Source organism: Perognathus longimembris, chromosome 9 (genome assembly GCF_023159225.1).
Source record: "Perognathus longimembris pacificus isolate PPM17 chromosome 9, ASM2315922v1, whole genome shotgun sequence".
Lineage (NCBI taxonomy): Eukaryota > Metazoa > Chordata > Mammalia > Rodentia > Heteromyidae > Perognathus > Perognathus longimembris.
Window position 1 is genome coordinate 72,123,798 of NC_063169.1, and position 15,054 is coordinate 72,138,851.

At 49.0% G+C, this 15,054-nt stretch overlaps 1 protein-coding gene across 15 annotated transcripts in view; it reads left to right on the top strand.

Moving 5' to 3' along the window:
• Positions 1-5,476: 5,476 nt before the first annotated feature.
• The window catches only part of Afdn (afadin, adherens junction formation factor), a 117,460-nt gene continuing 107,882 nt past the window's right edge, over positions 5,477-15,054 (top strand). For 14 of the 15 annotated variants that reach the window (XM_048354438.1, XM_048354446.1, XM_048354442.1 and 11 more), the window contains exon 1: positions 5,571-5,724. In XM_048354438.1, coding sequence (XP_048210395.1) covers positions 5,620-5,724 — 105 coding nt within the window. In that variant the 5' untranslated portion in view covers positions 5,571-5,619. Of the gene's footprint in view, positions 5,725-15,054 lie in introns of all 15 variants that reach the window. The other variant, XM_048354440.1, reaches the window with a different exon arrangement.

The window sequence follows — 15,054 nt, forward strand, 5'->3', positions numbered from 1 at the left end:
TTAAGAGAGGCAATTCAACAGAGACTTAAAAAAGACATCTCCAAACAGGACGTCCAAGTAATCTGCAAGTACATGAAAAGATGGTCATGTTCACAGGAATGAGAAAAATGTGAATTACATAAAACACAATGACATAGCCACTGGGATGTTAGAGACTGGCAATATTAACAGAAACTGCGACAAAAATGTAAATCGACTCAGGCACTTAGGAAACTGGCATTACTTGCTCCTGTGTGCGCACGCGCGCGTGGACACCTCTGCAGTGTACACCGCAGGGTAGGCTCAGGTTACGCATCAGGACATGCAAAATTACCCTATCAGAACTCTTCTTGACAGTCAGAAGCTGGAAACCCTCCCATTGCCTACCCACAGTGGAAATGACACGCGTCCTCTGAGAAGACACCGCACAGACACACGGCACCAACAGTATGAGTCTATCTTCGCAAACATCCCAACCGAGGCAGGGATTGGTGGGGTTCCGGGGAGGGAGAGGCAGCGTTCTGCCATGGTTTGGTGGGGCCAGGTGTGTTCACAACAGTGGTTGTTGTCACGCGGCACGCTCGCGTGCTGCGCTCTTTCTTACACAAGAATGGCACCAGTGAGCTGTCATCGTGGAAGGCCGTGGTGATGGGGAACTGGAGTGCGGCCGACTTGCCGGCTGCAGTGGGCGCCGACTCCTGGGAAGGAGTACGGGGAGGACAGGAGTGGTGCAAGGAAACCTCCGGGTGCACGGTACTGGGGACCCGGGGGTGACGCCCGCGCGCGGTGGGGACCCGAGGGTGACGCCCGCGCGCGGCGGGGGCCCGAGGATGGAGTCCCAGCACAGGCAGGGAGCACGCATTCTGACACGGAGCCAGGTGGCCCCAGATGGACTCTCGGCTCTCGTGCCGAGCGTGCAGCCGGGTGATGCACCGGGGAGCATGGCCTAAGCCACGTGGGCCAGCTCCAGATCCGCGAGGGCACCTGTTAACTGGGCTGTGCGCTTCTGGAATGGATGAGTCCCTTCGCTTCACTCCGTACCTGAGGGCACGTCTGCACTGCTGTCCTCACCTGCTGGAAAGCAACTCGGGACTTGCTTTGCGGTGTCAACATTGAACGCAACGCCTCCTTGTCAGTGGACAGGGCCCGCAACGCGACACGCGTCATTCGACTCCATACCCGGTGCGGCTTGGGGCCCAGGGCAGCCCAGCTGCATGGGCGCCCTCGTTTTCCGAACGAGGGAACGGGGTGGGGGGTGGGGGTGGAGGCATGCAGAGCTACCCAGTCCTGTCTCTGTCCTGTCACACAAACAGTGCCCAAGATGGAGCTCACTCCTGGGAATCCTCTTCTCAGGCAGCGCTCCCTTCTCTGAATGCACAAGAGGCCGAGGAGTAAGACGTGTGACCGCAAATGTGATGCAGTCTCTAGTTCAAATGGGACTTGGGGGTTCTCAAGCCTGACTGAACATCAGACTCGGGGAGACTTACACACCCCGGGCTGCGGGCTTCACCAAGGGATCCTGGCTCACTGCATCTTGAACTGAGTTGAAGGGCTATGTCTACAGGTTTAAAAATCCTCTGAAATTTGAATAGTGATTCTAGGTTTGATGCTTTTAAGAAATTATTCAGGGGTTGGGGAGTATGGCCTGGTGGCAAGAGTGCTCGCCTCGAATACACGAAGCCCTGGGTTTGATTCCCCAGCACCACATATATAGAAAAAGCCAGAAGTGGCGCTGTGGTTCAAGTGGCAGAGTGCTAGCCTTGAGCAAAGAGAAGCCAGGGACAGTTCCCGGGCCCTGAGTCCAAGCCCCAGGACCAGAGGGGGAAAATCATGTTCAAGGGGTGATCACGACATTAGGAGCTCCAGGCTGGCTCAAACTGGCCATCCCCCTGACACAGCTGTCCAAGTGCTGGGGATTATGGGTATGTACACTGTGCCTGCCTAATTGTTAGTTCCTGTAACTTCTTATCCCTTTTTTGTGGATGCTGTTCTTCCGTATTTTGTGCTGGTCCTGGGGACTGAACGCTAAGCCTAGGCACTATCCCTGAGCTTTTTTGCTCAAAGCGGACACTCTACCACTGAGCCACAGCTCTATTTCTGGCTTTGTGCTGGTTAACTGGAGATGAGTCCCATGGAGTTTTCTTCCTGGGCTGGCTTCAAATTGTGATCCTCAAATCCCAGCATCCTAAATAGCTAGGATTACAGGCATAAGCCATCGGTGCCCAGCCCCATATGGACCTTTAAGGTTTGGGAATACATTCTCAAGCTCTTCTCAGAATGTCCCACTGTTTTAGCCTGGAGCACTTCATTTCTACACTGCTGACTGTAAAGGTCTTTTAGCATTGAATGAAGTCAGGGGCGCTGCAGTTTTTGGTTTGTCAGCTCATCCAGAGGCTCTCTCAGTGTCTCTGCTTACGCTTCTCCCTGGCTAAGGACCCTGACCAGGAGCATATCCGCTGTCACCAACGGAGGAATCCCACAGGCTTGCTTACCAGTTGGCCTAGCATGCTATCAACTCCACTGTAGCCTCTGGAAGAATCCAGCATGCAGGCTGTCCTTGGCTTTCTCCCTCCTAGGAACGCTTCTAGCTCTAGCAGGCTACTCAGGCTTCAGCCTTCCCAGCAGCAAGCACGTCCTCCAGACACTGCTCCTTAGCCATATCCAGGTCTAGGCGGTTTCAAACACATTTTCTCTTCACTTCTCAGCCACTGCGGACTCGTGTGTGGCAGGTGCACTTTGCAGCACATATCCGCAGCATCTTCACAGGCCTTAGGCCAAGCTTTTCACTCTCACAGAATTACTGCAAACGACAGCAGCACTTTTTTTTTTTTTAATGGAAAACTAGGTCACTTATTTGACTTGACTTTAAAAGATTTCTAATTTTTTTTTGATGGTTCTGGGGATTGCCTTGTGCTTGCCAATCAAGTGCTCCTGAGCTACACTCTCAAGCCTACAGCAGTACTTCTATTTATTTTATTATTGTTTTTGTGCCAGTACTGGGACTTGAACTCAGGGATTTAAGGTCCTTTTTTTTTTTTTTTCACTCAAGGCTACCACTGGATCACTTATGCCACAACTCCGCTTCCAGCTTTTTGCTGTTTAATTGGAGATAAGGGTCTCCTGGACTTTCCTACCCAAGCTGGCTTCAGACCACAGTGCTCAGATCTCAGCTTTCTAATTAGTTAAGATTACAGGCTTGAGCCTCCAGCACCTGGCATGAGCACTTTCAACGTGTTTCAGTTGCACTGCATTTTCAAGAGCACTTCCCACTCCAGAAGGAGGCACAGATGCCTGGAGAGCTGAGAGCAACTTCTGGAAAGAAGGAAGGGGAGGCAAACCTAGAAAAAGAAACCAAAGACCCAATGCCACAATTTCACTTAAGTCCTAATATTCACAAATGATTTTCAGGATATAAACGGCCTAATTTTTACTTAGGCTATCACACGATACTGCATAAAGGCAATTAAAGCAATTCTCCCACGCATTAAACGATTTTCAAGGTGTGATTCCCTTTGTAGGCCTTCCATAAAGAAACATTCATTTTCTTTGCATTCCATGGAGATAATTTGTCTTGGATAACTTGTTCATCTTCAGTAATGAAATGGTAGACAACACAGATGTCTCCCTGGGTTGGTAAGGTTAGTTTTTTTTTTTCTTAGCTTTGATTAAATCCCTATTTTAAAAACTTTATTAATTGCTACTTTCCTCTGTAAAGCTTTCTTCTTGGAAACTCTATTAGGTATCCTAACCCCAAACCTAAACAGTAGGAACATGGGAATCTAATGAAAAAAGTGGAGTAGAAAGGTCTGCTTCTCCCTTTATGGGGTAAAGTAGTAGATAAATATGGAAATCGAATTTCCTATTTGACTTGAGGCTACTATGGGACATAAGTTATCCTGTGAAGTCCAATGGTTGCATCTCCATTATATCCTTTTACTTTTTGTTTAAAGAGCATCTTTGATCTACCTACTGGAGGGAGTTGTAAGATGATTTCAAAATGTGATTAGTGTGCAGAAATGTGTAACTTATAAAATTATATGATCTATTGGTCATTAGAAATAGTTGCTGTAGGTGGGCACCACTTGCTTATGCCTGTAATCCTGGGTGCTCAGGAAGCTGAGACCTGAGGATCACAATTTGAATCCAACCTGAAAAGCCCATGAGTCTCTTATCTCCAACTAACCACCAGAGAGCCAGAAAGTCCTGATATTATATATAAAAATATGTTTGTAAATGTATAAAATGTTTACGGAGTATATAAACGATATATTTATAGTGTACAAAGCTGTACTATCACATATGAACTGTGTATTATATCACGTATATGATATATATTTGATGTATTTATGTCATCGCGTAGAAACTGACCATCTATTTCAACCATGTTCATCCTCTTTCAAATGGAATTTTTAATGACTCTGGAAAACAATAGTGAAGACTACTCAGCGCCTTTCCTGTGCACCAAGCTGGCTTCCAGCTCCGGCTGGCTCGGGGCTGGGCTCTGCAGGGCGCGGCGGGCACTCCGCAGGGGGTCCCCCACAGGGCCCACCCTTCCTCTCCAGCAGCACCCAGTTTTCTTCAGCAGGGCGGCCAGGACCCCCCCCCCCGCCCCCCCGCTCCTGGGCGGCTCACGGCTAGGTCTGCAAACCCTCCGCACTCCCGGTGGCCCTCCAGGTCAAGGCCCGGCCCCCGCAGTCCGTTCTTCCCACGTGGCTGGCGGCCCGGGGTCGGGGGGGGGGTGGTGGGGAGGCCCGCGCGGGGCCTGGAGAGGGGCCGCGCCCGCCCGCCCGCCCGCCCGCCCGCCGGGGCGCGGGAGCTCGGAGCCCACCGCACGCACCGATGCAGGCCGCCACGCGGCAGCGCGGGGACGGACGCCCCGTGGCGGGGGTGCGGCGCCTCCGGCTCCCCGCGCCCGGCGAGCGCGGCCCGGTGAGGAGCGCCCTCTCCGCGCGGGGAAGGGGGCGGGCGGGGCCGGCCCCGGAGTCGCGGGGCGCGCGGCCGGCGACCGCGGGGGCGGGCAGGTGTGGCTCCGCGGCGGGCGCGGCCTCCCGGCGCCCCGGCCCCGCACCTCCGCACCCCCCGGCCCCGCGGGGCGCGCGCGCCGGCCCACACCCACCTGTCCGCCGTCGCGAGGGCCGCGCGCGACCCGGCACCCCCCGCTCCCCCCCCCCCCCCCGCACGTCGGAACCAGGCGGCGCCTTTCGGGCCCAGCGCCGCCGGTGAGAGCGGGGCGCCCGTGTAGACGCGGGCCCGGCGGGCGCCCCGACCCGCGGCCCCGAGCCCCGGCCGCCCCGGCCGCCCCGGCCGCCCGGCCGCCTCCGGCGGCGCAGCAGCACCTAGCGGAGCGGCGCGGAGGTGCGCGCGCGCACGGCGGAGGTGCGCGGCGGGCGCGCGCACGGCGGAGGTGTGGCGGCGGCGCGCACGGCGGGCGCGCACGGCGGCAGGCGGGGCGCGGCGCTCGGCGCACCGGCCGCGGCTGAGGCGGGCTGAGGCGGGCTGAGGCGGCGCGGGCCGGACGCGAGCCGAGCCCGGCGGAGGACGCGCGGCGGCGGGGCGGCGGGGCGGCGGGGCGGCGGGGGCGAGGCGGCCTGCGGAGCTCGGGCCCGGCCGGCGGCCGCGGGGCGGAGCGCGGCCGCCACCATGTCGGCGGGCGGCCGGGACGAGGAGCGGCGGAAGCTGGCCGACATCATCCACCACTGGAACGCCAACCGGCTGGACCTGTTCGAGATCAGCCAGCCGACCGAGGTGAGGGCGCCGCCGCCGCGGCCGGGGCCGGGGCCGGCGGGGAGGGGGAGGGGGAGGGGGAGGGGCGGGGGCGGCCGGGGGAGGGGGCGCGGCGGGCGGGCGGGCGGGCGGGCAGCCGGGGTCGCCGCGGGGCGCGGGGTCCGGCGTCACTCCCTTCCTCCCCCCTCCCCCCTCCGCCCTCCCCCCTCCCCCCTCCCCCCTCCCCCGCCAGGGGAGCCCCGCAGCGCCGAGCGCGGACCCCGCCCTCCCCGGCGGCCCGGGCCGCCCCGCCCGCCGCGCCCCCTCCCCGCCCCTCGCACGGCCTCCGCCCGCCGACCCCGCGCGTCGGTCCCGGGCGCTTTCCCGCCGCCGCCCGCGACCCTCTGGCCGGGTGGGGTCCTGGGTGGGGCGTTGGGCCGCCGGGAGGCCCGCCCTCCTGTGTCCCGGGCTCCCACCGGCGTCCCCGGGCTCCACCTGGGTCCCGGGCTCCCTACCGGTGTCCTAGGCTCCTTCCTACCCCAGCCTCGGGTTCCTGCCCGTGTCCCGGGTTCCTACCCCAGCCTCGGGTTCCTACCCGTGCCCCGGGTTCCTACCCCAGCCTCGGGTTCCTACCCCAGCCTCGGGTTCCTACCCGTGCCCCGGGTTCCTACCTGTGCCCCGGGTTCCTACCCGTGCCCCGGGTTCCTACCTGTGCCCCGGGTTCCTACCTGTGCCCCGGGTTCCTACCTGTGCCCCGGGTTCCTACCTGTGCCCCGGGTTCCTACCTGTGCCCCGGGTTCCTACCTGTGCCCCGGGTTCCTACCCGTGCCCCGGGTTCCTACCTGTGCCCCGGGTTCCTACCTGTGCCCCGGGTTCCTACCTGTGCCCCCACATGTGCCCCGGCTACACCTGTGCCCCCACCTGTGCCCCGGGCTCCACCTGTGCCCCGGCTCCACCTGTGCCCCCACCTGTGCCCCGGCTCCACCTGTGCCCCCACCTGTGCCCCGGCTCCACCTGTGCCCCCACCTGTGCCCCGGCTCCACCTGTGCCCCGGCTCCACCTGTGCCCCGGCTCCACCTGTGCCCCGGCTCCACCTGTGCCCCGGCTCCACCTGTGCCCCGGCTCCACCTGTGCCCCCACCTGTGCCCCGGTCCACCTGTGCCCCCACCTGTGCCCCGGCTCCACCTGTGCCCCCACCTGTGCCCCGGTCCACCTGTGCCCCCACCTGTGCCCCGGCTCCACCTGTGCCCCCACCTGTGCCCCGGCTCCACCTGTGCCCCCACCTGTGCCCCGGCTCCACCTGTGCCCCCACCTGTGCCCCGGCTCCACCTGTGCCCCCACCTGTGCCCCGGCTCCACCTGTGCCCCCACCTGTGCCCCGGCTCCACCTGTGCCCCCACCTGTGTCCGGGTTCCTGCCCGTGCCCAGGCCCTTACCTGGGTCCCGGGTTCCTATCTGTGTTCTGGGTCCCCTCCCTGTGCCCCGGGGGCCCCTACCTGGGTCCTGGGCCCCAGCCCGTGGGCCCCGGGCCTGCCTGGCCGCCTGCCGGGGGGGGGGGTGTGCGCGCGCGCTCGTGGGGTCGCCGGCTCCGGAGGCCCGAGGGTCGGACTTTGAGCGCTGACCCCCGGCGGCTGCTCTGATGGCGGTCACTCGGAGCACGTGACTGGCTGGCCAGGGCCCGCGGTGGCGGGCCTGGGGCTCAGGTCGCCCTGGGCGGGCCTGGGGTCCGCACCGGAGGCGAGCCCGGGCCCCGGGGGCGGCGGCGGCGGCCTGCTCCCCCCCCCCCCCCCGAGGAGGGGGGACATCATCCCCCTGCCCCCTCCGGCGCCCTGGCCCCGTGGGAAGGTTTCTTAAAAATGTCGGAGCCGCAGGCTCGGGCGCGGTGGTCGGCCGCCCGAGGTGAGGGGCGGGGGGCGGGGGTCCCCCCCGCCGGCCCCCAGCGAGGGGAGCGAGGGGCCTTTTCTGAAGGTTCCAGCTGCACGCCCAAACGCTTTCTCCGCTCCGGAGATTCTTTTCACAAATGTAGTTTTGATTTGTGGTAATCGGGATTGAAGGTTAAAAGTACTTGCTAAAATAAAATGCACCAACACATCGGACAGATTTTTAACATTCTCATGACGTTAAATAAATCCCTTGTCATTTTCATTAAACCTCCGTTTATATTGTTGAACAAATTTGACTTTGACTTGTTGGTGTCTCCTGGGGGGGGGGGAGGGCTGTCTTCCTTTTGCCTTCCAGCCTTCTGTGTCCACCCTTTACATGGTTAGAGCTGTTCGTCTCAACGCTTACCGCGGTGCTAATAGAAATGACTAGGTTCAGGTTGCCAGTCTGAGCACTGGTGTTGAGTTATGCCTGATTCATCACTCATCCTCTGTAATGATTTTATGAGTTCGGTTCTAGCGAGCAAATTTACTACTGTGTAGTTGAGCATTCATTCATAGACTTGCCAGCACTTCTTCTGAAAGATGACGTGCAGTAATTTAGTTGCAGAAATATGTTGTCTTTCAGAATAATGAGTTCATTCTTTTAATGCCAAGATAAAATTTGGATGTAAAATATCTTGGTACATAGTCCTTTTGGTTTTTTTTTTTTGTTTGAATGTTTTTTTTTTTTGTTTGTTTTTGAGAGAGATTTCTCAAGTCCAGTTGAAGAAAGGAATCTTTTCAGTTTAGTAACGGAGAACTTGACTTACCCTTTGGTCTTTTAAAAATGGACAATTTAACAACAGCTGATAGCAGAAAATTATAATTGGTTAAATTGAATTTTTTTTGAGCATCCAGTTGAAACTTATACTGTTGTCAGGAGATACGAATAATTATTAAAGTAAAATTGGCCTGTCATTTGGAAAACCACTTTTTGCAATTCTACAGGTGAAAAGTTTGTGTGTTGGTACTTTTTAAATAGAAATTTATTCTTGCTAGTTTTGCTCTTCTATCTGAAGGTTTCTGTTTTAAGAATTAACTTTAGAGTTGTATTTGAAGCCTTTCATAATAAATTGTTTTTCCAAAATGTCCCGGTTAATTTGTCCTAGCGTTGCCATCACAGAGTGACCAACTTACACATCATCCTATTTTGTTTTTTGGAGGAGCTTTGTATACCATCAGAATTGTTCTGGTCTTAAAAGTTAAGCTTTACATTTAATATGTTGTGTCTTTTATGATAATGTGGGTGAACTTAATAATCTAAATGAGTATGTTGGGTCCAGTGGTTTTAGTTGGCTTTATTTCAGCTTGATTGAGAATATTTTTTAACCACGTAATGATTGTTATTTGCAATTTGATCATTGCAAATTAGTTTGTTTTTTTTATTTTAGTTTTCTACAGGAATCTAGGAGTTGCAGTAGTCCTTATTAGGTGCTCTGGAAATGTTGAACCAATAACTGTAGAAGTTGATTCACACAAATAAAACGTAAGCCTTGTATTTATTTACTTGGCTAATCTTTTTGTCTATATGAAAGTATAATATTTCTGGCTTGCTTATTTGGGTACAGTGTTCAGTGTCTCTCATTAGAGTTTAAGACTCCATCATGTCTGATGGGTGATTTTAGACAGGATTGATAACCGCTAATAATATTTGGTGTGCCTTTTTCCCCTCAACTTTGCATTTGTGCGTAAAAGAAGGGCTTCCTGAAAGCGTACATGTTGTCATTTTTTTAGCCCTTTCCTCACTTGGGTCCTAGGTTCTTTTGTCATTTATTAAATAAGAGTTGACCCTCCAAACAGTAGTGTTGACATCTTATCACCAGGAAGTTGGTGTTAAGTTGAATGAATACCCTAATTATAGGAACCTATAATACAGGGACTTGTATTTTTTATGCCCTGCTTACAGCTTTATAGTACTCCTTACCTCGTTTTTGTGTTGAGGCTTTATTTCTTTAGGGCTTCCTAATTGTTTGATGTTAGAGTGCTTCCTGCTAGCCATATTTCCCAGTGCCTCCTTAGAAGAGGGCTTCTCTGGTCACTTAAAGGTCTCCTCCCTGTTGGCTCCAGCTTGAAATGGCTTGTGGTTTGAGCTTGTACCTACCCCTCCCTCAGCCCACAAAGTCAGGAATTCAGTTCCCCTCTCTTCACATGGTAGGTGCCCTTTTGTGGAATGACTTCCTTTGTGTGTACACATTTACTCCTGACAAACTAGGATTACATGCTTAAAAAATATATTGAAAATTGTTGATTAGACTAATCGAGATTTATGTTTTCATGTTTAGTTTTTCATAAGGGCAATACTTAAATGTAAAAACATTGTGCTAGGAATTGAGCATTTAGCTTTAGATTTTTTTTTTCTTTTTTGCTAGTCCTAGGGCTTAGACTCAGGGCCTGAGCACTGTCCCTGGCATCTTTTTGCTCAAGGCTAGCACTAACCTCTTGAGCCACAGCTCCACTTCTGGCCTTTTCTGTTCATGTGGTGCTGAGGAATCAAACCCTGGGCTTCCTGCATGCTAGGCAAGCACTCTACCACTAAGCCACATTCCCAGCCAGTTGTTTATTTAATTTCTTGAGTTCCTTGCCTCCTTTTTCCCTAATATAAAAATAACCCAGCATCTGTGTGGACTCTTACATACCTTTTGTTATAGGTAAATGTGTTTTATTTTAATACTTGGATTAATCCTGAGAAGTAATGTTGTGAGTGATTCATATTACTCAGAGATGTGTGTAAAAATAACTTTTCATTTGTCAGTAGAGGTGGAATAGGAAGTTTTCAGGTGAATAGGTGATGATTGCATAATTTAGTGTACATGAATCTGTATTCCAAACTGACACTTAGATTGTAATGATGCTTTATCATTCAGCTTACCTGTGTTTGAAACTGGTTTTTTTTTGGTTGTGTTTTTTTTTTTTTGAAACTGTTTTTGAAAACAGTTGTATCTTGAAGCTTTTGTACTGCTGAAAATCTCTTTTTTTTTTTCCTGGTGACTGATAAGGAGTGAAATATGTGAATGCTATTTAGTATTCATAGGCATCTGTCTTCCCAGCTTTCATTGTTTTTGGAGACAGGATCTTGCTTGCCTGCCTGCCTCAGCCTTCCCAGTGTGCTCGGTTACAGGTCTTAACCACTATACCTGGCTGGCTTGTTTGCTCCCTTCTTTCCTTTATTTATTGTTGTTAAAAACACTAGTTACAAACTTTTAAAATCTCATTGTTGTAATAACTGATAACTAGTTTCACTTTTGTTTGTAAGTATATGTTCCTACCAGTCTGAGGCGTGGCTCATCTAATGTTTATATATCATTAATTGGCGCTGCATCCAGCTCAGTTTCAATTTGCTCTTGTGTCAGGGAAAAATTTTTTTTTTTACTTTGTGTAATCTGTTGACCTAATGGAGTAATGTAAATGGAATGTAACCATGGACTTTTATAGACTTTTTTCATTGTGATTAAATTTGTGTCGTGTTTGAATATCTGTAGTAGAATATCAGTAAAAATGGCCTTTCATATGGAAAAATACAGGGACCGTACCTGTATATGGTACCTAATTGGTGGGAATCTTAAGTGTGTGGTTATGTCACTAGGTATTTATTTGAGCAGTTGTAATGTGTTAATAAGCATTATTGCTAGGCATTAAATGTTAGGTTGTTTCTGAACAGTTTTGCTATATATGAACTTAGGTATAATGTCTGAGAATGTTAATAAATATTGATTTTGCTGTGCTTACCAATGTGTAAGTAGCTTTGGAGAAGATAAAATTTTAGCTAATTTGGGATTAGAGGTGTGACTCAGTTGGTAGAGTGCTCTAGCCAGTGAGTGAAAATGTCAGGTACCAAGTTTTGAGTCTTGGACAAAAAGAAAAGTTTACCTGTCTTTACATTGGTTCTTGTTTAGGCAGCTTTATTTCCCCCTCCAGTGCTGCTCACTACATTGATGCTGCCAGTACTAGGCATCTGATGCGCCTTTGATTGACCTGTTTTTACTCACAAGGAAGATGTAGGCAGGCAGCACTCCACACCTTACCAGCCCCATCCTTTCTCTTTAGTAGCTCTGGACTTACTGGTGTGGGCCGGTATTGACGTTCTGATAAGGTCTGAAAAGCCTTGGTGGGCTTCTAGTAATAGTGAATGATAGTGAGCTGACGGTGGTTATATGCACCTTGTCAAAGGTAGGCTTTTTTCATTTGTGAGCAGAAGATTTTCTTACTATCTTTAGGTTGAGTACCTGAATCTAAAAGGCAAAACCCCATATGCTCAAATCCAAAATATTTTGAATGCCAGTATGATACCACAAGTGGAAAATTTCACATCCGATCTCCTGTGACAGATTATATTTACAATGGAGGCACAATAAGAATGCTGTATAAAATACCATCAGGCTTTGTGAATATAATGTATATGAAGCATAAATGAATTTCATGTTCAGATGCCTTTCCCAAGACTTCTCATTATGTATATGTCTATATTACAAAATCAGGAAAAATCCAAACTCAGAAAGTCTCTAGTCCTTGGGATTCTTCATTGAGTTTATGCAGGCTGAGGTGGCAAGGGGCATGTGTTTTTTGCAGACCTCACATTGTCTGGCTTAGATTTTATTGCAGCAACAATGAAAGTCAACTCACTATTTTGATATATGTGAGTGACCAAAACTTACATTGTAATTTAATTTAGAGAATGAATTTACTTAATGAAATGAAAATAAGCACATAGGTGGAGATTATTTTTCTAAGATAAGTTGATTCCAAAAGTGGAGGAATTCATGAAGTTGTGTTCCTACAAATTTACCTGTGTATATTAGCAATGAAATTATTTAGTTTATTTGTTTTGTTTTTGTTGCCTATCCTGGGGCATGGACTCAGGGCCTGAGCACTGTCCCTGGCTTCTTTTTGCTCAAGGCTAGCACTCTACCTCTTGAGCCACAGCGCCACTTCCAGCTTTTTCCTATATATGTGATGCTGAGGAATCGAACCCAGGGCTTCATGTATGCGAGGCGAGCACTTCACTGCTAGGCCATATTCCCAGCCCCCAATGAAATTATTTAGAAGAATTGAAATCAGGTAGTTTACTTATGGTTGTAAAAACAGCCAACATTTCTGTACTTGCTCTTGGAAGAAATGTAGTATTAAAGAAAAGTATGCCATTTACAGAAAATAACTGAATTTTTACCATTTTTTGATCACACTTGGGCGCAGGTTGGCTAGGTTTACTGTTTGTGATACGAGTACCTTACAATTAGGATGACCATTTGGAATGCTCTGTGACTGAAAATGTGCACTGTTAATTACAGTGGGAGAGCTGGTGCACATCAGGGCTGTCTCCAGTGGCTGTTGGGCACTTTCGGTATCGTCTTGCTTGAACTGTTTTTTGTTTTTTTTCAGTTTCTGCACTTTGAAACTTCTTCAAGTTTACTCACTGGCCCTAGGCAGGCAGAACCAGATCATGTTCACAGAATACTCACATTTCCATTGTGTTTTCAGTGTAGCTTCCTTTTTCGTACAATGACATCTGAGGTTACACACATATACACATATTCCAGTTGAGTCCAGCTCTGTGGGCAAGCCGTCAGTGGGTTGCCTCCAAGTGGGAGATGTGCCTTGCCTCCTACAACTCAGACTCAGAGTGTCTCTGACTTTCAAGATAGAAGTGTTTGACCCACGAGAAAATGCTCATGTTATTCTTGTTTGAGATGGTTTTATTGGCTAAGTGGTCCAAGTTGTTTGACTAAAATCTAGCTCATGGATGTCTACTGCTTGGTTTCATGTGTGTTCTGAGAAAGAAAATCAGGCAAGTGTTGCCCTTTAGGAACTTCTTTTTTCTTTGAGAATGGGCCCTTTCCCCTGTCTCTTCACAGTCGTGCCTTACTTGGGGACCTATAATTCTATTTAGTAATTTTTCCAGAACCTAAACCATTTTGTCTTGTGGTTCATTTTGTGCTGTTACCAATTTTGTGTTGAAACTTAGGATTACTGGGTTTTTACCTTTTTGCTTTGAATCTAGTTCTGTATGTTTGGTAGAGAAAAATGAAATGAGAAGGAAAATAGGATCACTGAGATCCTCACCTATTTAAAACTCACTATACTTTGAGATTTTCTAACTTTCTACATACATGCCCAGTTTGAAATCTATAGTTGGGAGGACATCTTTCAAATGTTTTTAGGTGGATATCTACTGCCTGAATAAATTTTGGGTGCTCTAGATTCCTACAACAGTGCTTGTATGATATATGACAGTTCTCCATGGGTTGTAAAGAATGTTTGTTATTTAGTACACTGTAATATTATATGAGCTTTTAAATAAGATTCCAGGTCCATTCCATTATATTTTCATATCAACTATATTGTTGGCAAAAACCTGGACTTACTATTTTTAAGTCATTGGTAATTTCTAGTTTGAACTTAAATATTGTGTTTAGTTTTATTTTTTTTCTTAGCTGTTTTGACAGACAGACTTACAAACAAGACAGTATTTATATTCTTAATTCCAATTATGCACATTTGGAATTTTAATACTTCAGAATAATTTGTGGGTTTATATTTCAGATAAGCAGCATTTGAGATTAACATTAGTATTCACTAGCAACTTGCTTGGCAGCTAATATATTGTGTTCTTAATTATGGTGTGGATTCAGTTTGACTGGATGATCGCTTTATTATTATGAATAGTTTTACTAAACAATTTTGAAGTTAGACTTTTTAACCATTTAGTGAAACATGCTTGTTAGTAAATGTTAATTTATGAGGGCTAATAAAAATCCAAGCAGGGATCTTAGCTGCTGAATATATGAATTTGCAATGATTCCTCTTTAGAACAGCTATGCTCTTGCCTATCCAAAAGGAGGAGAAGGCTGCCAGGAGTACCATGGACAGTGATTTCATTGCATTTAATGTTTAGAGTTTTGAATGTTTAAAAATATGGGTTTAATTCAAGTTTGACCATGGGGACCTTGTTGAGTTGATGGTATAGTTAATGATGATTTTTATGCTAAACCTGCTAATTTTAGTTAAAAATTTTATAACCCTTATGAAATTGCTGTTTTGGGGGACTATCAAGGATAATGAAAATTAAGAGTAGTAAAATAGGAAGGAGATAAAAATAATTATATCATTTTGTTGTAAAAGTATCTTCTTGAAAATGTGGTTGGGCATGAAGTAGTGCATTTTTTTGTAGTATGAAGACTACTTTTAGATTATTTGGGAAATACTAATAGAAACAAAGATAGCAGATTACAAATTACTTAGTGTTCTGCCATTTGAAGAAAGTCTTCATTGCTTCCAGGCTCTTTTATGATTTTATTTTATGCTTTTGGAAAAAAAACCCAGCTATATCTATGTTGTATCTGGACAGTTGTATTTTAGGCAGTACCAGATTATGTTTTCTTTCTTTCTTTCTTTTTTTCTTAAAGATTTTCCTAGTGTGCAACCAAAGGGCATGTTGGCTGGTTTTTAAAATAATT